The 23174-nt window shown below is 42.8% G+C and overlaps 1 protein-coding gene across 1 annotated transcript; it reads right to left on the bottom strand.

Annotated features, from left to right (window-relative positions):
- Positions 1-12694: 12694 nt before the first annotated feature.
- LOC309588345 (glutathione S-transferase 3) lies at positions 12695-22955 on the bottom strand. Its single transcript, XM_082307509.1, has 7 exons — positions 22834-22955; positions 20071-20177; positions 18192-18243; positions 17291-17423; positions 15365-15506; positions 14034-14165; positions 12695-13475 (listed from the first exon to the last, which is right to left on the bottom strand). The coding sequence occupies exons 2-7, from the start codon at positions 20155-20157 to the stop codon at positions 13332-13334; spliced, it is 690 nt and encodes a 229-aa protein (XP_082163635.1). The 5' UTR covers positions 20158-20177; positions 22834-22955; the 3' UTR covers positions 12695-13331.
- Positions 22956-23174: the final 219 nt, after the last annotated feature.

Raw genomic sequence — 23174 nt, 5'->3', positions numbered from 1 at the left:
GGAGGTTTTTTATGATTATAAGCAAACACAGACATGTTTAAACAAGTGGTACGAGTCCTGAGCTACAGGGGGAATCTTGCCGCATTTTAAGACAATTATACAAAGCCACTGAGAATCTCACCACATCCTCAGGCAAGTTATTCACTGAGCCTCATTGCCATCATCCTCATTGAAAAGAAGAAAAGGAAAACATGTTTTACTGCTAGGCTGAAATTTGTCTAGCTTTGCTTGCCAAATGTCAGAGTGTATTTTGCAGCTTTAACTGCCATCCACTTCTTTCCTCAAGTAGGGGCAAGTGAATTATTAATCTTTCCTTTATTCCACGGAACAGGCTGAGCTTCCTTGGCAGCCCTACTGAATGGCTACAGCCTGTTTCCTTGCTGCTTACGGCAGCCTTGAGGTGTCCCTCAAAGCCAGACCTGGAACCTGGCTGCATTGGCTTCAGGTGCCCCCAAAAACATCCCCCAGGGCACAGGGACCTGCGTGCCCAGGGGACTGGCACATCGGAGGCTGTCTAAAGCTTGCTGTCACAGCACCTCTCGCTGCACCGTGAGCAACAGAGTGGGTGGCAGAGACAGCACGTCTGTGTTGAGCTGTTCCATACGTAGGGACTACCAGCTGGAGTAGTTGTGCTGACACTCGAGTATAAGTGTTTGCAAATCCAGGCCTTAATTTCTCTGTGCTTCATTGCCCTAAGTACTAAAATATGGCACTAGCATTCCCCCTTCACAAAGATGTTAGTGTCATACACTAACGACTGGGAGAAAAAAAGCTTAAAGATGGGTATCCTAATGGCTCAGAAACCAGAGAGCAGAGTGCCTGACTTAAAAAAATAATTTTACAGATGACCCCAGTTTTCTCAGAGCTAAAAGCCAAACCTTAAATCAGTATACCTGTTCATCCAGACTCTAAATGCCTTTTTGCATTTATTTGGGGAAACGTACAGCTAACATAGGCAAGGCTCCCACAGGACTTCACTCAGTCCTCCACTATTTTTCTAAAATTTTAGTAAAAGATTTGCAGGATGTTGTGTTTCAAAAAAAAATTGATCTATTTTTGATACAGTATGTTGATGATTTATTAGTAGTCATGAAATCTGGTATAGCTGACACCCGTTCCTTACTGTTTGCCTTAGCTGAAAAGGGCCATCAGGCCTCTCCACATAAGTTACAATTTTTATGAGAGAAGTGTAGAATATCTGGGTTACATTCTCCAACAAGGGGAGCAGCGTTTATCTGAAAACCATATTAAAACCATTCAAAATCTTCCCTGACCAGTTACTAAAAACAAATGCAAGCCTTTTTAGGAGCTGTAGGATTCTGCCCCCCCTGCATAGCTGCTTTCGAGGAAATGGCAAACCCCCTGATACCGATTATTGCTCAAGAGGCTGGAGAACCCATTCACTGGACAACAAGCAAGGTAAAGACATTCAGGCTTTTGAAGCAAGCTGTGCCTGCCCTGGGACTGTCAGACTACGGTAAAGCATTTACCTTGTTTGTACAAGAAGGGCAAGGAATAGCCTCTGGGATGGTAACTAACACGCTGAACCCTGCTAGTCTACTTCCTTCACCTGGAGAAGGAACTCCACATCACGCCTGTGTAGTAACCACCCATGAAGCCAAAAAGACTCAAGAAGATTTAACAGATGTGCCGTTTCTAAATCCCAATCTGGACCTATTTGTTGGTGGGTCCTCATATTATCTGAGCAGCAACTGGGTTACGAGTTATTCAATAACTACTGTGAATAAAGTAGTGGAGGCCTCGCCACTCAGTCTGAAGCTGAGTGCACAAGCAGCTGAATTAATTGCATTAACAAATGTCTATCAGCTGGCTGAAGAAAAGACTGTAAATACTTATGCCGATTCTCAATAGGCATCTGGAGTATGCCATGCTACTGGGCAGTTATGGAAGCTGTGTGGGTTTATAACTTCTAGTGGAAATAAGATATCAAATGCTCCACAAATTACTGAACTGTTAAAAGCTATACAATTGCCAGAGAAACTTGCTGTCATTCACCAGCCAGCCCATACCAGCGGAAGGACAAAAGAAGAGATAAGAAATAGTCTAACAGATACTGCCGCTAAAGCCGCAGCACGACAGCCATACAAACCACTGGGTTTACAAGCAGTCCAACAGTCCAGCCTGGTGTTGCCCACTCCTGAAAGGATGCATTTGACTGTTCCTGCTGAAGAAATTGGCTCTTGCAAAAGGCACAAGTGACCAAAGACTCCCAGGGAACATGGAGAGCAGATATGGAAAACCTACCTGTTTTACCTAAGCAATTTTACCTGATTCCCATAGCAAAAATGCATCACCATCCAGGGCATTTTGGGACTGCTGCACTAGCCCAGACACTGCCGAAAAATTGGTTCATGCCAGGAATTTATGCTGCAGCCAAATAAGTAACCGCGTCTTGGATGCACTACCTTTAGCCTTAATTAACGTTTAGCAAAGATTTCAACACAAAATTTGTCTATATGCAAATGTTTTTACTGCTTTTGTCTAAACTCCATATTCCATCCTATTTCCTAGTGAGCCTTAACGACATGCCTGTCCTGAATTTTTCTGAGGATGCTTCTCAGCAATGTAAGAACCGTTTAAGAGGGGATGGTCTTTCACAAACAGCATTATCCGCACTCAGCGTGAAGTGCCCTTTAGCCCTGGAGCTGGGAGCAGAGTCCAGCATATCAAATGGGCCAGCTTTCCTGCTCAAACCCAGGAGAAACCGCCACGGTGCCGGAGGCTTGCACTGTGCTCTCCCGCCTGCCTTTGCCTTCCCACACTTTGTCCGCTCAGCGGTTTCACGGCTGCCCTGCTCAGCTCTGAACTGCACCGCAGGATTCATTTCCTCGATAAAAAAAGTCTTTCTCTTGCTTTCTCTCTCCTGCAGCTTCCAGCTGGTGAGTGACTATCGAGCCATGCTTAGTCTACCTGGCACATGAACTAAAGGGAGCAGAGAATTTACATTACCCCAGCAGATGTCCTAATAAATTTGGAAGTAGCTTCACTATAAATAGTCGCTCAAAGGCTTTAAGAGAAAGGAATTTGTAAGTTAGTACTTACCTTCTGAGCTTAACTCAGCCTCCGCCCACACGGGCAGGTTCCTCACCAGTGTTTAAACTTTGGATGGAGCTTGAGGGAGTTTCCAGCCATACCCAATTAGAGAGAAAATCTCCCATTGCTATTAAGCTGGCACTACCCAGCTTAAAGACGTACGTCTCTGAAAATTGCCATCCAAGGCAGAGACTGTCTTTCTTTTGTTTGCTGATTTGATTATACCATGTGGGTAGCCTCAGAGTTTCTATGGTAGCCATCTATTCAAACTGCTCTCTTGGAATTATTGGGATGTTTTACCCAAATACAAGGGTGAGACACTTTAAAACAGAGAAAATTATAGATTTTTCTGGGTCATATTTAAGGTAATAGTAAACATTTAAAGATTAACCACTGAAGTTTCTAGGCTGATTTCATTATTTAACAGTAACCCAGGTTTTTATTTTCAGTGCTGTATGGCACAGGAAAGATACCCAAAGTATGGGATAACAATGCTCAATTACTTTGAAATACAGTTTGCCAGTATCAACTTACTTAGTAATAACCAGGTATAAAAAATAGATGAGCAGTTTATGTCACAACTCACCCCACAGCTTAAGCAATAGCGTTAATTTTGGAAATTGAGTGTACGTGGCTAATACTCAGTTAGAGATGAAATAAACTATGATTTTCCTACCCTGTTGCCATGAAAAGTAACTGCTTCAGCTTTGCTATCTACATTTCAGGTGAAAATACCAAACCTGAAAGTGGATGTGAACAGACAGAAAGATGGCATAGCAGATGAGAAATGGGATTTGGGTGCAAAGATCAGGTTCTCGCCTCTAGCGCAGACCCACCTGTGATGCTGGGCATCACTTTACACCCCTGGAGCAGATGTCAGTACAATTAATCTGAAGATCTGCTCACAGAACCCACGCTGTTATCAATATTGTATTTATCAGTTTAAAGCCATGGTTGTACTAACACAGCACCTCAAGATGGGGAATCTCAGGACAAAAATCTCTAGGTAACTCTCTTGAGGAAACCCCCCCAAAGCTGCTACGTTCTTTTTTCCTCACAGTTGGAGTTTTGTTACGGTTTCTCTGCCTGACAATTGCTGGCAGTCTCTTCTAGAGGATGCACTTCCACTACAGACTTCTTGCAAATTCGTAATTTATGTGCTTCAAAGGTTGATAGTGTCAGCAAAAACCAACTGTATGGTGCTTCTTTACACTTTGCCTAATTCTCTCTCTCTCAGGTTCATCATTTAGTGAATAAAGCATAGTATTAAATATATGCTTCTGTATTGTTTCTTTGTCAAACTTGGTTACCACTCCCCAGAAAATTCCCAAGTATGTGTCAGCAGTCCAGCATAGGCCTAGAACCGTTCCCAGCAGCAGTGTGGATACAGCACTCTATTTTGGAAGCTAGGAGCGTGGTGTAAATGCATGCCGTACCACGCTAGCTGGCAGCAGTGCCAGCCAACAGTCCCCAGGTGCCTAAACCGCTAATGTAGATGTGGCTGCAGTAGGAGTGTGGCACAGGCAGGAAGGGATAGCTGAGTAAGAGAGCAGCATTTGTTCATACCTGTCCATGATGGCAGCATTGGATCAAGATTAATCTGTAATTAATTCCTCTGCTTTTGAGGTCTTTGATATCAGCATGTACCTGAGAGCAAGAGTTAGTTCAGGAACGGTGACTGCAGAAGAGCATGCACGTAACTATTGTTTCCTTGTCCTCTCTGCACCCTCAAATGCTGCCAATGGCAGCAAGGGGCTTGATGGCAAAGAAGGAGGGGATGAAGAGGTCTCTGATTTGAGGCTCAGGTATGAGTGGTCAGGCAAAGCATTCTGATGCTTTTTGGATTTGCTGAACATGGCCACATCCACCTTTGTTGTTCCCCTTCCACACATTGCTGTTTGCCAGAAAGACGTTTCCCCTTGTTCTCTTTTTGTTTCGCTTTCATTTCTTTTTTGCTTCCATTTGCTTTTAATTTCATTGAATGTCTTATTCCACTTCTATTATAAGATAGGGGAGATGAAAGCCCTTCTCTGTCTCTCTTACTGGGGCCACATGCATAAAAAATAATTTATCTAATAAATCTTTAAACAAATTGGATTGTAATTCACATCTCACATGCATTTCTCAGCTCTGCTTTTGCATTTTCTATTCTTTGTATTTTACTTTGTTGGATATATTTCCTGATCCTCACTTGATTACTTCTGCGTTCTGTAAGAGTGCAAGAAACTGGCAAGCATTTTAACTGGTCTTCCTCAAAACTTCGAATGAATACGGGTGTATTACTATTTGATTTAATTACCTGCAGGAAAGGAAACTCAGAGAGAATGGAGGGCACTTTCTCTTCTACCATCAGGATAGCTTCAATCAGTTGCTGGACTTCTGCCCACAGAAATTTGACAGACACGAAAGATTGTAACTAGCTTGATTCAAGAGGAAAAAGGTTTACAGGAATTAAAAAATGAATGACTTTTCTCAGTTTTGCTCCAGTACAGAGCTGATGGAGATATTCATGACCTAAACCTAAATTTCGGGTTTATTTCTGCATCCCTGGACAGTTTTATAAATTGCATATGTACAACAGTTGCTACATTTCCATAAAAAACTACAAATAAAAAATGATCAGAAGAAACTCTAGGTATGGTATGAGAGACATCAGAAGTGGGGGGAAAGATAGGTGGTTAGTCATATGTGCACTGGGTCAGATACGAACCTCCACTTGCTTTTGTTCCCTTGTTCCCAAGGAGAGGTTTTCAATGCAAGTTTGATAATGGAATAGGAATCTGGCTTATCTCACCCAGCTCGTTAGCAGTGCTACCAACCTCAGTGCTCAGTTCACACAGGCAGCGTCTCACTTACACATACATAAGCCTCTTTTCATCAGCCTGCGCAGTGGGAGGTTAAATTGAATGTATGTATACACAGAACTGAACCGCCCTTGCCATAGCAGGAGTATTGAAAGAAGGCTTCGGTGTGCTTGAAAACCACGCTGAAACTGTATGGTCTTTATGTACAAGGTAATAAAATTGGAATAAGTAAAATATAGTAAATAGGCTCATGTTAGAACAGTGTTGATGGAGCTATGTTTCACTGCTGAATGTGGAGATTTCTGATCTTCTACATAGGAACGAGCAGAAAAGACAGATCAATCTTTGGGGCTCAAACCTATACACTTGTCTTCAGTAGCCTGGCTTGAAGAGGCATCCCTCTTGCTTCAAGGAGAACCAGGACACTATCCAACTAGTGAAGTCTTACTCTGTCCTTTTTGTAGGGTAAAAATGACCCCTGGATCCTGGGGATGTATGTTCTCCAGCCTCAACCCTGCACTGCTTCGTATTAGCAGCTGTTACTATTAGCAGGAAAGTACCATGGCACTGGACAAATAGACAGTGTGCTTGTTTAATTAAGGTTAAGATACACACACTCCTGTTTGTTACACTTTTGTTTTGCTGTGTGGGCATACTTTGTTTGTGAGAACTTAAACAATGAGATACTCTGCAAACTGTGAGAGTTACCCTATTCATTTCAAAGCTGTCTCTGTGCAACCCCTTCTTAGAGAAACTTTCTCAGAAATAATTGTTCAAAGCAGGTTTGGAAAGGAATCCGGAACAAACAGTTCTCTCCCAGATCATCCCTTGAGTAAAGTTCTCCTATAGCAAAACCGTCTGCTGAATAATAGCAAGAGTTAAATAAGGTAGTTACTTCCTCGAGAAAGCGAGTGGAGGGATGATCTCTGCTTGAACGAACGTGTATCCGAGTCAGCTGGCACAGCTGGGGTCATATGTGCTAAGCTATGGCATCTCAGGCTGAAGGTTGAGGTGAAGCTCTTTTTTTCTTGCCAGAAAGGATAACATTTCCATTCCATCTTCTCTTGGATGATGTTTCCAGGTGTGAGATTAAATGGTTCTGCTGCCATGTAGAAATTGGTCTGAAATGGAAAGTAGTAGTTGTAGGACATGCAACATAAGTGGATTGGAACCTGCAGCATAACCAGAAAATTGTCCCCAGTTCTGCATTAGGATTAAGAAATGATGCCTATAGCTAGGTACTTCATGGGTCAATGTCAGAGTTGGACGCGGAGTTATACAACCATGCTATTTGAAAATTTCCACTATATGCCAAGGTCACATTTTTGGATGCCAGTGCCACGGTGGGAGCTGGTATATGGCTCATTATCCACCATGTCCTTCAGCTTCTCCTCCTCCAAGTTCCTGCTTCTCACGTCAGTGGGAATTTAGGTAATGTGATTTATCTACACTAAATGCATCTTGTTTATTCATTCCCAGTACACATACTGATTCAGATCACCAAATTTCACCTTTCCTCCCTATTGTCACTTTATTTTTTTATCTTCTGTGAACTGTGCTGATTTTTCTTTTAGCCTCTTGATAAAAATGTTAAATAGCAAAGTGCCAAGGATCTAATTGCTGTCTTCACCTACCTAATATGTAGTTACAGAGGGGCCAAGACCGGATTCTCCTCAGAGGAGCATAGTGAAAGGAAGAGAGGCAACAGGCACAGGCTGCAGCATGAGAAATTCCAACAGACACCAACAAAGAAAGTTTTACAGGTCAAAGCCTGCAAGGGGCTGCTGGAGATGTGTATATATATCATAGTATCATAGAATCATAGAATGTCCTGAGTTGGAAGGGACCCACAAGGATCATCGAGTCCAACTGCTGTCCCTGCATAGGACAACCCCAAAATTCACACCATATGTCTGAGGGCGTTGTCCAAATGCTTCTTAAATGTTGTCAGGCTTAGCACCATGACTACCTCCCGGAGGAGCTTGTTCCAGTGCTCCACCACCCTCTGGGTGAAGAACCTTTTCCTAATGTCCAACCTAAACCTCCCCTGGCATATCTTCCTGCCATTCCCTTGGGCTCTATCATTGGTCGCCAGGGAGAAGAGATCAGCGCCTGCCCCTCCTCCTTCCCTTGTGAGGAAGCTGTAGACCACGATGAGGTCTTCCCTCAGTCTCCTCTTCTCCAGCCTGAACAGACCAAGTGACCTCAGCCGCTCCTCCTACGGCTTCCCCTCTAAACCCTTCACCATCTTCGTGGCTCCTGATGCCTGATCTCTGCCGTGCACTCCTAAGTGGCTTGCAGACATGCTTCCAGTCATATGCTAAGAAGTTAACCATGCCTTACAGATAAATTGCCAACTGGTGATATTTATTTATTTCCGTTGACTACAAAAGTAATCACAGTTCAAAAGCGGGCATCTAGTGCTTAGAGGTTTAAAGTTACGGTACCAGGCTCTGTCCTTCAGGTCCTTCCTATAGAGGTTGTACTTTTCAGGCTGTATGGCTGAGGATGGCTCTGGGCTGCACCATCTTCATCCCACCAATCCCCACCATGGGCACTTGCTGAAAGAGCAGGGCTCCATCTGGGGACAGAAAAAAGTAACATCAGCCTCATTCAATGCCCACAGCTCTTGCGTTGTGGAAATGGAGTTGAGAGACATGCCCAGTAGTTGCCTATGGCTGAAATTTCCCCCCCTGCAGCAAATAGGATATGGAAGAGCCTTTCCTAGGAGCAAGACTGGGGTTTAACTCAACTCCAAATTTCGGATGCTGAGTGCAGCCTCCCGGCAGCCTGCTGAGGACTCCTCTGCACCAGCAGTGCCCAGGCAGGGACCTGATGTCCAGCTCCTACACACCTCCTCTGAAAGGCAAACTTCCCCCTCTTAAACCTCAAAGCAGCGGCCAACACACAGGAGCTCCAAGGCCACCAGCAGGTCCCAGTGATCCCCACGGCCTGTCTGGAAACCAGCCGAGGGGCAAGCTTATTTGTACCACAGAAAAACAGATACTGATGTGTGGGGTGTAGGCACCCAGTGCTGGCAGTGGGGGCTGCAGGGTGGCCTCTGTGAGGAGAGGCTGGGGCTGCCCCATGCCGGACACAGCCGGGTCCAGCCGGCTCCAACCGACCCACCGCAGGGCACGGCTGAGCCCCGCAGCCATGGTGGTGCCTCGGGGAAAACTTATTTAAGAAGGGGCAAAACACTGCACAGCAGCGTGTGAAGGAAAAATAGTGTGAGAAACAGCCCTGTGAACACCAAGAGGAGAAAGGAGAGGAGGAGATAGAGGAATTGGGAACAAAAGAGGGAAGTTGAACCTGGGAAGAAGAGGAGTGGGAGGAAGGTGTTTAAGTTTTTGTCTTTGTTTCTCACCATCCAACTTTATATTAATTGGCAATAAATTAAAATTAATTTTCCCCAAATAAAGTCTGTTTTGCCTATGATGGTAATTGGTAAGCGATCTCCCTGGTTTTATCTCAACCCACAAGCTTTTTCATCTTATTTTCTCTTCCTGTCCTGTTGAGGAGAGGCAGTGAGAGAGCGGCTGGGTGGGCCTCTGGCAGCCAGCCAAGGTCACCCCACCCCAACTACTGACAGAAGGAAAAAGATGGCAGCTAGCAGCCTGAGCCTAAGGACTAAATGCACGTTCCTTTTATCATTTTGAGCTAATATTCCCTCAGGCTGGGAAGACTGGAGACTGGTTTGCATGGTAGTCCACAAGGTATCAAAATCTGGTAGAAGTCATTCAAGACTGTCAAACATCTTACCTTGCAGTAACTTCCTAGACTAGTCTCTGCTTTCCAGAAATTCTCCTTCCAACTGGAAAGGTAAGTGCGTCAGGAAAGATGATCCTCAGGCTGCAGCCACCTTTCCCATGCCCCTAAACACTGGGATAGAGATAAAGCATGCTGTTAAACACAGGCCAGGAACAAAGACATTTTGTTGTTGAAAGGCGATTGTTATGAAGGTAAAACAAAAAAATTCTTACCTTAAAATATCTTTTTTAAATTATGTATTTCTGTGCCTAAGTACAGCAATAGTGATAACTGCATTGTATAGGAAGCATAGTGATGATCTTCTCAGAGGTCAGGAAAGTGATTCACTAAGTGAAACTCACTTACAAAAAGTTATTTTGTGAGAGTACGTTAATTGCTGTACTCATGTATCCAGTACATTTCAGCAGTAGTTTTATAAATGCTCTAAGCTGATCTACAGAACTGAAAAGAGTGCAATTAAGAAAGTGGTCATACCTCCTCTGTGGCTCACAGCCACTTGTTCTTACTGCCTAACTGGTGCTGGCACCGGCGATCTAGCTGACTGTGTGATGAATTGGCTGAGCCAGTAAAAAATCACCCTTAACATTAAGTCTAGAGTTTCAACTGGGTCAGCTTATGTTGCAAATAGTAAGAAAGAAAAGCAGGGGAGGAGACGGTGTAGGCAAGGGAGGCCTGTCTTTTTTGGTGAGAGAGTTGGCTGTAAAACCACAGCCTGAACTATTCACTATGAATAGGGTACACAATAAAGACATGAGAAATAAAGTATTGACCTTGCAGGGGATTTTGTATCTATCTCTCTACTAAGCATAGAAAAATCTGCCAAATGCCTGCTGTAAGCAGTGTTAGGAACCCTCCATTCAGCTGGTCCAACTAGTTTTGCCTGAATTTGGCATCTTGCTTTTTTTCAGTTAGTGTTGCTATACTCCGGTATGAAGAAGTGCCACAAGCAGCATGCAGGAGATCTACAAAATCCCTATGAATAGCTGGCACTTCTTCTGTACCTTCAGAGGTGCTCACCTAAATACTAAAGTTCCATTGGAATTAACTGCAACCTACCAAAATATAAGCAAACACAATGCAGAGTAATCTATAAAGATCCCATATGGTCACCAGAAACCGTAACTTGTACTAAAGGCTATATCCTGGACTCACTATTAAATCAGTGAGAATTTTCCCAGTGCTTTCAATGGGAATGAACTTGCAATTCCATTGACAGTGAGTGTTTTAAACCAAAACAGGTTGTGTAGGACCACAACCCTTACTCCCACTAAGCATAACTTCTGCCTGGCTCTCAGCATGATGCTGCAGGCTGATTTGTACATAAATAGGTCTTACCAGAGAAAGGGTTGAAGACAAAGCCAAGTCCTTCTTGGAAAATACATCAAAACTGCCTGTCTAACACCTAAGTGCTTTGGGACAGGTAAGAGTGAAACTATTCCTGGGGTTATCATGCGTTCTTAACTAATTTTGAGCCAGGAATTATTGGACCAGCAACATCAAGAGACATAGGAGAAATGGCAACAAACATCTGTATATCTTCTTTGCTTACTACTGTCTTGAAGGCTGGTAACAGAACTGAAGTGCTCTGATGTGTCTTAAAAGCATTACCAAAGTCAGCTAAAGACCTAAATAATGACTGCTAGAGAGCTGTACCAGGACTGAAGGATCCTCAGTATGGGGATCTTTTACAAAAGACTTAGATCTAAGCTGATTTCCTCCCTAGTTTGCCCAGAATTTGGAAGATCACAATAATAGTCACTGTGTACAGGCTAGAAACTAAACTGACAAACCTGTGTGGGAATATCCAGATAAGAAATGCTGCATCCTTAGACCCACAGCACTGTGCCACACCATGTAGCCCTGCGACGATAGCATAAGCAAAAATGGCTGTAGACGTTATATGGAAAGGTACACACTTGCTCATATGTAAACTCATTTAGGTGTCTTCATCTCAAACCAAATCAAGAAGATAAATAAAAAATAGGCAAACAGAATACAAGTTCTCATCAATGATTTACTGAAGTATCAGGAGATGACCCATCAGGTGGGCCAGACCCAGAGCATTACAGGCACGGCTACATTAGTGGTCTGGAACAGGAGTATGTTTTTAAAATGATTTTTTTAACTGTGCTTTGGCTCCCATCACAGCATGATCTTGGAGTGTACAAACTGGATTCTTTCTGGATGAAATTAAACTGAAAGATGTGCTCCAAGAGTGCACCTAATGCAGCCTAAGGGGCATTCAGTCCACACAACCACTCTTGAGCTAGGCTGAAGTAACCCTGTAACTAACTACAGGGTCTTCCAAATTTTCTTATTAAACCAATCTGAGATTAAACCAAGGACTAAACTGTAATTGCAATTGACATTATGAAGGCAGGTGACAGATAAGCCAGCATAGGTCAATATAAACCTTGTATTCCTGGCAATGAGGGAAAAGTATTTGTAGTGCTGAGAACTCCAGTCGCGCTAAAGCTGGGGAGATTGATGAGCTCTCAAGTGGGCAACTCATTGATCAAATATCAGACGAGAGTACTCACTGCATTCCAAGGTCAAGCAGCATCTTATTTCTCAAGCCATAGCTAACACAGGAATTAAACAATGTCATTAGGGACTGAGCACAAGTCTATTCTTATAAACTGTATCATTAATATAGAACTATAAACAAAAGACATGAGACCCCAAGATAACATCCTACAGAGCAGCTTTTCAAAGTATAACTGCCATTTATCAAAATGATTAAAAACATCTGAAATTCCTCTGTCAAGTCACCTGCTGAAACCATAGGTTAAAAAAAAAAAAAGAGAGAGAAGAAATAACATTTTGAGTTTAGCAGGTATTAGGCCTTAGATAGGAGTTATACCAGTTTTGTGTGATGGTTTACTACCTCTCCTTCACATCTCCCTTCTCTGGTTTATAAATGCAAATGAAATGCCTTTGCATGAGGCATATGGGTTAACAAGGATCCCCTTCATATCAAGTATAAAGAATTCATCCTCCAAGAAAAGTAAAAATGAAGTTTGCAAGCCCAAACTTTCATTCATGACACAACAACACGACCACATAAAAAGTTTATTTGATTAGAACAGATCCTCTAAAGACAGCAGTTACACAAAAATGCTATTTGTCAGTCAGTTTGTTTCCTAATTCAGTAATTAAAGTGCAGCTCAGTTATAAAGGCACAATGCTGACATTTCAGACAAGTCACTGATGTCCAATAGAACCAGCAAGAGAAACATCTCCCTCCTAACTTTCTTTAAAAGCCACTTGTTTCATTTGCCTACAGTGATACTAAAAACAATAAAGGCCTGAATTGGAAGCAATCATAATACAAAAATCTGATCCAGACCTCAGAAGAAAGTCCTCAGAAGCAGCAGAACATGCTGAAGCTGTCAGTCAGCAACTCACATTTCTGTCTTTTTTGCTCTTCCAAAAAGTCTCCAGGAAGACAGCATGCTTGCTGCCATTTCCCTTGCTTAAAATTACCAGAAAAATCTCAAGAAGACTAAAGGAAAAAAATAGGCTAGTAGTAAAGTGTTATAAAAGATACCTGCCTACTGTATTTTGTATGAGAGAACACAAGATACTGCCCATTCGAACTGCTTTCGAACACACCTTCACCTTCTCTCTGCAGTATAATTGTACATGTGCAATCTGATAGCTCTCGTTAACCGAGCGGAGCTGTTGTTTTAGCCAGGCACACTAATTTGCTTTTATGTCATAATACATGCGGAGAACTCTCCTCACAGTCTCCACGTATTTATCATCAGGAACAGGTTTTCTCTGGCTTCCAGGCTCTAGGAATTTCTTGATTGTGGGGATGCTGCTTATCCTTGCTTTAAATGCCTAAAAGGTAAACAGTAAGTACATGGTATTTAAAGAACAGAAAGTAATACAAGAAAAAACATTTTTACTGATTTGTGTAACATCCTTTAACAAATTATATATGGAGGCAAGACAAGAAATATAGTTTTAGCCATTTAGTTTCACTCCCCCTCAGCCCAAACTTGTTATTTTAAACAGTAATAAAACAGCCCTCTGTCTTGTATTCATATGGGATAAAGTGGAAACAGTTATCTGTGGTTTTGGATGTGTACTTTACTCAAATGACCTCTTGCGATCCAGAAAATATCTTCTGCTTAAAGGTATCACAGAACTGATGAGGGGAGGAAAAAAAAAAGGGAGGGTGGATTTCTTCAGATCTGTACAGGAATTACTCCAGAAAACAACAGATTCTCTAGATGAAACATATTACGAGGTTCTTCCTAAAGCAAGCAGAGCAAGGCTACAATGAAAGAAGAGTGACAAATGCTCTTATTTTATGGAATCGTCTACACATAACAGACTTTGAAATACCATTTATCACATTTCCAGCCACATGAGTGTATTGTTAGTGTAAGGTACCTGTAACTGAGGAAAGCCTGAGAGCACGTCCGACTTCTTCTCTTCTACCATTAAAATGGCTTCAAAAAGATGAACATCTGCCCAGCTAAAGTTGTTGCCAACAAGAAAGTCCTGCCCATGGTCTTTCAAAACCTAGAAGTGTCATAAATGAAAACATCCAGATGTGGGTCTTTCAAAACCTAGAAGTGTCATAAATGAAAACATCCAGATGTGGATAGCCAGCTGGGGTTGATGTTTTCAAAACGCACCAGCACGCCTTCTTTGACAATACTTACTGCCTCCTCTTCTTTTCACCTTTTTCTCCCATGCAACTAGGGATATTACTAGTGTGAGGGATGTGGGCCCAGTGCCTGCAGTCACTGGTCATTATACAGGATATCTATGAGCAGTCCTCACAGCGGCAATCTAAAATCCCAGGGTTTCACTTACCCATCCTTCCATCCTATAGCCCTAGGTAGCCCCATGTACGGGACTACAGGGTTAGATACCTCCTTGGTATTCGCTCCCTTCCAGCCTAATAAGTCTTGAATTTTTCTGTATGTAGTTACAGCTTCAATGGGAAAATAGAGAATGTAAAAGAGAGGTGATCAGCCTAAAGCATTGGGGCTAGGATGCAACAAGTGCAATCTAGGGCAGAAGGAACTCTGGCAGCCATCTATAGGAGAGCTGGTATTTAAGTGGGAAACTGTCTTCCCTTTAGTCTTTAAAACAGAAAAGCAGCTATTTCTGCCAGATCATCCTCTCTGTGTATATTAACTTCCATTGAGAGCACCGTTTGCGTCCTGTCTCCAAAAGGATCAGTTAGAGAAACACCAAGATTCCAGTATGGCTTAAGCAGCAGACCACTCAGACTAGAAGACAGCAGTGATAGCTGTGTACTACTGTGGTTAAAAAAAACATGTAGATGTATGCGAAATGTTAAACAAAGCTGATAATTAACTATTCTAAAACGGCATTGCCTTTGCAATGCAAGTTACAGTTTCATTTCTCCTAAAAACAGGAAGTTGCTATTTTAACTGTATATAGCTATGTTTACACGGTCATTGGACTGTAGCAGTTTTGAGCCCAAGGGGATACTTGGACCCTTCAGGCTGAATGTTGATGCTGCTCAGACCATGAAATCTCATTTGGGAATTTCTGCATTTAACCCACCCCAACTTCTCTCATACTGCCCTGACCTTCCTCTCATCTCTCCAGCCTGCAGACAGTATGACGTCCTGGTTTAAAGTAGTGCACTGACACCTTTCTGTTTCTCCTGCTCTTGGTAAAATACCCAGTGTTCCCATTGTTATCCTTCCAGAACAAGGGAAGGAAATGATCCTCCTACATACCTTTTCATACGCTGGGAAATACCTGCTTGTTGCCTTTTGAACTATAACAGCACGTTGTTTCTCTTTATCCTCAGCCGATAAGAATGGGAACACCAAAATGAAGCCCATAAGGTCATCGGTTCCTCCAACATACATATCAATCCTTAAAACCAAAGCAAACAAAAACCTTAAATGAGAAGGCACCTTCACAGAATCACAGAGCAGAGTTTTCTTAGATTTGTGTTGTGATAGTAAAAGTTTAATTTCCCACCCCACCATGAAATTTATTTTTGCAGTTAAAAAAGAAATACATCGCAGTCTGAGTCTCACTTATGTTTGTAGTCTCACTTATATTTGCATTTCACTTGCCTCATTGTACAGGATTAAACAGGATTGTACAGAGGTTAAAAAAGTCTAACTTTGGTATTACAGATCATTTCAGAATCATCAAAGAAACACACAGCACCACAAGAAGATTCATCCCCAACCGGCTTAGTCGCCTGGATGTATCCCGCCTTCAGGGTTTCATCCAAAGTCCAAGTGGTGCCAAATAGATTAATAATGGAGTTGGAAACCTGAAGTCTACCAGGTTCCGCATCTAACTAAATTACTAGTACAGCAGTTCTTCAGATCGTCCCTTTTAGTCATTTTTCCAGAGCTCTGACTCTTTGTACTGTAGACAAGACTCAAATCTAAAATAAGTCCTCATGAATATGAATAAAATGGCAAAATAGTCTAACAAAATCTTCTAACCATCCTGTGTCGTAAGAGATTTGAGTTCCTGCTGTGTTCCTGCATTTTTTGTTGTCAGGCAACAGGTTCTCAAAAAATCCTCTGTAAGGATTAAACACGTTATGTGCAATAAGAAGCTATCAAATATTCCTGCAAGCCTTAATGTATGCCAGCTTCTTGCCTGCATCTATCTGGTCTCCAAAACTGCGCTTCCACACTGTACAAGACCAGCTATCCAAAGTACTTAAACCTGGAGCTAATCACAGCGAGCCTTCCTCAAAACACTGATCTCCTTCCCCCTGCCCAAGAACAAATCAACAAATACACTTCATTTATATTTGCTGGTAGGACAGCAGGAACAGGCTCCAAGCTAAATCTAAAACTCCATGCAAGAGAATTCTGTTTGAAGGAAGAGGTATGCAAGGAATGCAAGCTACAGGAAATGATGGCTTGTTAACAACGCAAAGAAGCTGATCAGCTATGACTGAGGCTCCTATCTGAATATTCATTCTTTTTGTTACTTCCCTGAACCTGCTTCAGCTAATTCTTCCAACCAGTGGCACTGTTTAATGGCAGTTTACTGTAAAGTATGTATTAAAGTTAGATGCTTTACTAGCTGACCTTTAGTTTTCCTTCTTTTGAAAAACAATAGGAAATGGACATTTAAAGGCTACATATTGAGATAGCCCAATCACATTTTTTCCCTTCACACGGCCACAATATCAAGAGCTGGATTTAATTTCACATGAAACTAGAATTCTTTCAACAGCTTTTAGCTGTTCTTTCCCCGACTCCCAAAGACCTAAACCACGCACTTTTTAGAATGCTGTGGAACATCATGCAATCACAGATAACATGAAAGACAGATCTTATTTTGCAGCCAAAAGTTAAAAACTAACCATTGCTTTCCAAAAAGTTTTCTGCTTACAAAAGTAGTTCAACATTTACATGCCAGTCACCTCTCAAATACCTGTGTCAAGCTGTATTAATCTTTTACTAAAGCACAATAAACCCCTGCTTCAAAAATTTTTATGTAAAAATAATTGAATTAGAACAAATCAGTTGGCTTGCATCTAACTGTGGCCTGTCAGGCTCACTGCAAGTTGTGTGTCACTGAGGCCACAGGTGATTTTCTGGGTGTGCAAGTATGCAATTAATTCTAGATGTATCTAAGCTACTATAATAAATTCAAGAAGAGTAGTACTGTTACAGTACAGGGCTCTCTCCTTCAGGTCCTTCCCGTAGAGGTTGTACTTTGCTGCTATGTAGCTGAGGATGGCTCTAGTCTGCACCATCTTCATCCCATCGATCTCCACCATGGGCACTTGCTGAAATAGCAGGGATCCACCTAAAGGGAAAGCCACACATTATTCTACTGGATCGAGTAACTCCACGTCAGATTTCTTGCTGTCTTCAGAAGATCATTAGTTTTATGGTGAGCTTGCTGTGGGTTGTCATTATATTAAACCGGGGTTCTCCCATGCAAACAATAAATTACAGCAGTGCAGACAAATTAAACTGCAGAACACAATTATTATGGATTAACATCCTTGCTTTAAAAAAAATTTCACTGAAGTTGCAGTCAGGACTGTGTACAGCAGCTTTTATGCTGAAATTGAAATACAGTGGAGACAATCACACTAAACGTATCAACTGAGTAAAAAGTGTCTAATTCTAAATACATTAAAAAAAATTCTGTTCCACTATTTAAAACACAGTTGAAGCAAATGTCAGATTCCCAAATTTCTCCCTTACAACCAGTATCTTAAGCTAAATCAGGACATTCAATGAAGTTTTAGGATAAGTTTTTGCAAGTTACTGAAGCCCAAGGTAAGTTTGTGGGACCAGGTGGGACACGTAGACAAACAGAGAACAGAACAACCCAGAGGCCTGGGAAATGCTCCAGGTCGGAAAGACACTCAATTTTCAACTGCATCTGTCCACATATGGGAAAAAAATCAGCCTCTGCAGCTGTTCACAGCTCTCAGTTTTACTCCCCTCTCTGCTGTGTGGAAAGAAAGTCCCACACAGCCTTCAAAGTCTTCTCTTCACACGACTTCTCTGAGACTTAAGTAAAGTCTGCCCACGCTTTTCTTGAGGTTTCACGTGGGCTCACCTTGCAGGAGCTTCTCATACTGCTCTCGGGTTTCCAAAAACTCTTCCTCAAACTGACAAAAGAGAATGAGAAAGAAGAGGAAATGAGCGTCTTTTTACATTTCTAGAACAGATAAACGTTTTAGGCCTCATAAAAGGAAGAGAATATACATCATGGTTCCTTCCATTCCAGATATGGCTCTGAAGGAGAAAATACGAAGGGCAGCAGGACTAGCAAAACCTCTTGGACTGTCCTAGTTGACAAATGCCACTAAAGGCAACCCTAGCAGAAAAACATGCAGTAAGAACTGGAGTGAGGACAGTTTGTTTGGTATTGAACAGGCAATTTAATGTGAGACAGTCAACAACACAGACTAGGCTGTCCTTAAAATGCTTTCTGGTATGTGGGAAAAAGCTCTGCTGTGGGATATTTTGATTTGGGAGCCAGACAGGAACAAATTCTCAGAAAGTTAACTTCCTGCCCAGCAGGAAGTTTAGTACAGAAGCATGTTTAGGACACCTAAGGATGAATTACTCACTAGATGAGAAACAAAAAGATACAGAATTGCCTGTGATCAGAATGCCGTAGTTATATTCAATATGGTTGAAAATGGCTGTGCTGCTTACAGAGGAATTCCGTTTGAGATTGAGACACCAAAGTTAGATGTCTACACATACGTGTTTGCATGTGCCACACATGTCTATAGCCAATGTAGACCATGGAGCCTAGAAAATGATTGAGCTTACCAATCCCTAGATGCCGAGCTACGGACTCCCAAGGATCCTTCCTCAGTCAACCTCTCTCAGAACATCTGGGCAACTTATGTTAATAACTAATATTTGCTATACTAGGGAAACATCAGAAGATTAGGCATACTAATACAGCGACAATGTTGAACCATAATAAGTGTGATCACAGAGTCCAAAATTCAGAACCCAGGTTTCTGCTGATGAAAAGCTGGGAAAAGAATATCCCAAGGAAAAATGTAATAATTGGTAACTGTCAACAGGGTTTTTTTTTTAATTAAAAAAAAAAAAAAAGAGAGAGAGAGAGGGAATTAAAACATAGGAACAAAAATGATGCAGGGAAGCAACGAGGCCTTCAAATAAAGACTGGTGGTCTTTTTGAAAAACTCAGGTTCCTTGTCTCAGTACAGGGGTAACCATATGAAGTGTAACAGCCTACTATATAAAAGGGGACACTCAGAGCAACTACTGGTCCTGAATTATCAGTTTATCACCAAGACAGATAGCAAATGAATAAGTAAATTATATCCCATCAAAAAAAAATATTTTAAAGTGGTATCTTGCTTCTCTGGTTTATTCAAATATTTTTCTTCCTGCTCTGAGATTCCTAATTTCCCTGCACACGTAGGTCAGTTTGCTCACTTCACCCTGTTAAGCCTCATCTAAATGATGCAAGTAAGACAAAATGTATTTTGTGCTACAGCTTATTGTGGAGGATGCCGCCAGTGAAGTGAAAAATAAAATAAAAATCTGTGTGTGAGCATCCAACTGAAAACAGAAAGACTAGAGAGAGTAAATTCATTACTGTTTTACTTGGCACAGATGATAGTTGTTATGCCAGGAACACACCTATTCAGCTCAACAGCTCTGGGTCAGTAATTGAATGCTTAATTAAGCTTTAAGCATTCTTTCATTAAGCAAGAAACTGGTTTACAGTGTCATTGCTCAGAAGACATGTAACGTGAAGCCATACTTTTGTGTGCCTAATGTGTAAGAGTGTGTGTGCCTAATGTAAGAGTGTTTAATTATACTGAATAGCCAATGCTCAGTTACTATTGCATCTTGGGATGCCTTTTTTGGTTAATAACCTGCGATCTGCCTCAAAAGACAAGCTTACCAATGTGCAGCTTAAAGTTAAAAACACTAAAGCGAACCTCAACCCCAGCTGCAGCTAACAACCAGCGAATTGACTCCATCTTCCCTCTTCCATTAAAGTAGTAAAGTTTCGGTTTTCCGGCCATGACTTCAAACTTTGCGTTACCTAAAATAGTCATAAAAGACAATAAGTTAATAATGATACAAAAATCTGATGGCAGCTGGAATAACAGTTTACAGGTCACTCACATGACAAAAATTTCAGTTAATTTTTGACAAAACATTTCAGTAAAGTTTCAGTCTAAACTGATTTGGTTTTTCTGCTGCACAGTCAAGTCACAATATCTCATAGTCTTTTCATTCCCCTGAAATTCAGGAAAAGTAAGCATCAAGTTGCTAAGTAGGAGATAACAAAAAAAAAAAAAAAAAAAAAGTCACCACTAAGGAAATCCTTAAAACTTTTAGAACATGTAAGTTTTAGCACTAGAGTTTCTCAGTCACCACTGCAAGCCAAGTTTTGATCAAAGGGGAGAAGAGGCAATAGACAGGTTTTTCCAATCTGGCAGTCCTTATATCAAAGAATGCCAAAAGTATCTAAACATTAATTCTACGCATGCTTAGGTGAAGTATGGGAACGTATTTTCAAAGCCTCTCACTTTTCTTTCTAGCTGTGGTTATCCAGGGTAAGTACATGATCTGGAATCAGTAGAAACTTCAAAAGAATGACCAGTTTTTTCTGTAATAATCCAGATTAAAATACAAAGATTCAGACTGTTGCACTTCTTATCCTTCTACTGGTTGCATTTCTTTCTATTAATAAACCCTGTTGCTAAGCAAAACTTTATAGACTTTTCAGTTGCTCAAATACACCATGCTTTGCAAGCAGCATTTTAGTCCTTGAACGGCTTCATAAACGAGGCTAATCGTTACTTTTTGAATAGACTAGTGTTTAGGTGTCAGCAGGAATTGGATTCCACGGTAGAGGCATAAGCCAAGGGAGCATTACATTTCATCATACTGCCATTTCATATGCAGAACTCCGTAATAGCAACTCCTTGCTGCAACTGAGAGCTCTTTTCCCTCTGTAGGGAGATTTCTTGTCACTCCAATCCACAGTTCAAGTGTTCCTGGAAAAGAGGCTGTTGGCATGCGAACAATAACCTCCAGTTCCCAATGTTGCAAGCATTCTTTCATAAGTGGAGGAAAAAAGCAACGTTTGAAAGACCTTGAGCACGCACCAGGCAAGCGATCTGCTTGTTAGCCAACAGGCACGAAAATAGAACACAAAATACGAGACTGCATCTGACCACAGGAATTCAAATGAGCCAGGCTATTAGGCCCTTCACGCCCGCTTAGGGGCCTCCATTTCTTCTTAGGTAAGTCACTGGGAACTCAAACATTGCTGAGTAGTATCTATACTGCTAATAAATATAATAGTGCAGGAGAAACAGAAAGACTAAAGAAAAGTATCAGTGTGAACTACGTGAAAGAACAGAATGAAACAGGAGTTGCTTGTAATACAGCTAAATTCACAGAAGAAGAAAAAAAAGCCAAAGGTGATTTGTAACTTGAAGTTTAAAAAAATTAAAGAAACAGAGGAGTCACTTTTCTTCAGTGCACTTTCCTAAGACATGCTCCTAGCAGGCCAACTGGCATATCACAGGAGATAAGCAAGTCATGGTTGCTAAGCACACATCAATACAGCAAAGGCAAACAGAAGGTAAAGACATGGTGGATGCTTGTCTTGTAAATACAGGGGAATCAACAAGCTTTGAAGCAAGCTGTAGCATTCTGGTTCCTAAGACCAAGCCTGACACGCAATATTGGACGAGAAAGTCCAGCTTGTGACCTGCAGTCTGATGGAAAGAGAGGGCCCTGGGGATGGGCAAAGAGCTTCTCCGTTCTCTGCTCTTCTCACCAGAAGTAAAGGAGGGAAAACAGCGATTTGCAGCCAGGAGCAGCAATCATAGGTATGTTGCTGGCCATTCCCCTCAGCCTGATATCTCAACAGTGAAAGGGACTTTGGGAAAAATGGACCTGAATTTGCTCCCTTGTTGTGATTTATGAAGGCCACCTGGGCTAACAGGGGGAAAGAGGGAACATAAAATAGCTGTGCAAGAAGTCATCGCTCCCATGCTAGCCACACAGACAGAAGAACATCGGTGAAGAGGGCCTGCAGACCGGCTGCCCTGGCATGTCCCGCACGTACCCCAGGACCCGGTTTTCACTGCCTGCGTTCAGCAGCCCTCAGCCCAACGGCGGCCGCTCTGTCCCACCCTGCATCACGCAACGCCAACCTGGGGGAAAGCCCCCCGCCCGACGGACGGCGGGCAGCGGCCTCCCGGGCCACCGACTCCGACCCCTTCCGCTCCTCACGAGTTCTTCGTAGACACACACCCAAGGGTGGCTCATGTTATCAAATGGGGGGCACACACCCAAGAGTGGCTCATGTTATCAGATGGGGGGCACGCAACCAAGAGTGGCTCATGTTATCAAACGGGGGGCCATCAGGCTGATAGCTGGGGGGAGAGGGCGTGGAGGCAAAGCGCAGAGCAGCGCAAGCACTCGGCTAAGAGATGAGGAACGCTGGAGCACCCACCCCTCGTACGAGCGCTCGCCAAGCCCAGGGCGAGCAGCCGGCGACCAGGGCGGTCCCCTCCTCATCAGGCCCCCGAATGCCGGCCGCGACCCGGCACGGCCCCCCGCCCCCCGCGGGCCAAGCGAGCCAGAGGACGCCGGGGTGGCGATGGGAAAGGAGAAGCCACAGACACCCGCACCGTTCACAGGGAGAATTAAAAAATAAACAAAACAAGCGAACATACGCGGCTTTTAGCTAGCGAGGCAGCAGTGCTTCCCGCCGCAGGCCCCGCGGGCCGCCACACGCCCGCGGCTGGCTGCCGCCCCGTGAGGAAAGCGGCCGGGCCGGGCCGGGCCGGGCCGGGCCGAGCCGAGCCGGGCCGCCGGCAGCCACAATCGCCACCGCCCCGCTCGCAGCCTCAGCGCTGGGAGGCGGTGACAAGCGGGACAGCCGCCAATCGGGAGCCGAAACTCTGCATATTTTGCAAAGGCTCCTGGGACGAAAGCGTAACAAAAAAAACCCCACGTTAAAGATTTTGAACTATGTCAGCCCGACACATTTTGCCGTTGCAGAGAGCCGGTCCCG

This window comes from Platalea leucorodia (genome assembly GCF_965183815.1).
Source record: "Platalea leucorodia genome assembly, chromosome: 3".
Lineage (NCBI taxonomy): Eukaryota > Metazoa > Chordata > Aves > Pelecaniformes > Threskiornithidae > Platalea > Platalea leucorodia.
Note: the sequence above shows the minus strand (reverse complement) of the source record. Positions and strands in the feature narration are given on the sequence as shown.

What these genes read in the sequence shown, in the direction of transcription:
- LOC309588345 (XM_082307509.1), bottom strand. Translation starts at nt 20,157, where the DNA reads ATGGCCGGAAAACCGAAACTTTACTACTTTAATGGAAGAGGGAAGATG. An exon ending in TAGCTGCAGCTGGGGTTGAG is followed by an intron (nt 18,244 to 20,070) that starts GTTCGCTTTAGT and finishes CTCTTTTGTCAG; the next exon opens with TTTGAGGAAGAGTTTTTGGA. An exon ending in GACCTGAAGGAGAGAGCCCT is followed by an intron (nt 15,507 to 17,290) that starts GTACTGTAACAG and finishes TTTGGTTTTAAG; the next exon opens with GATTGATATGTATGTTGGAG.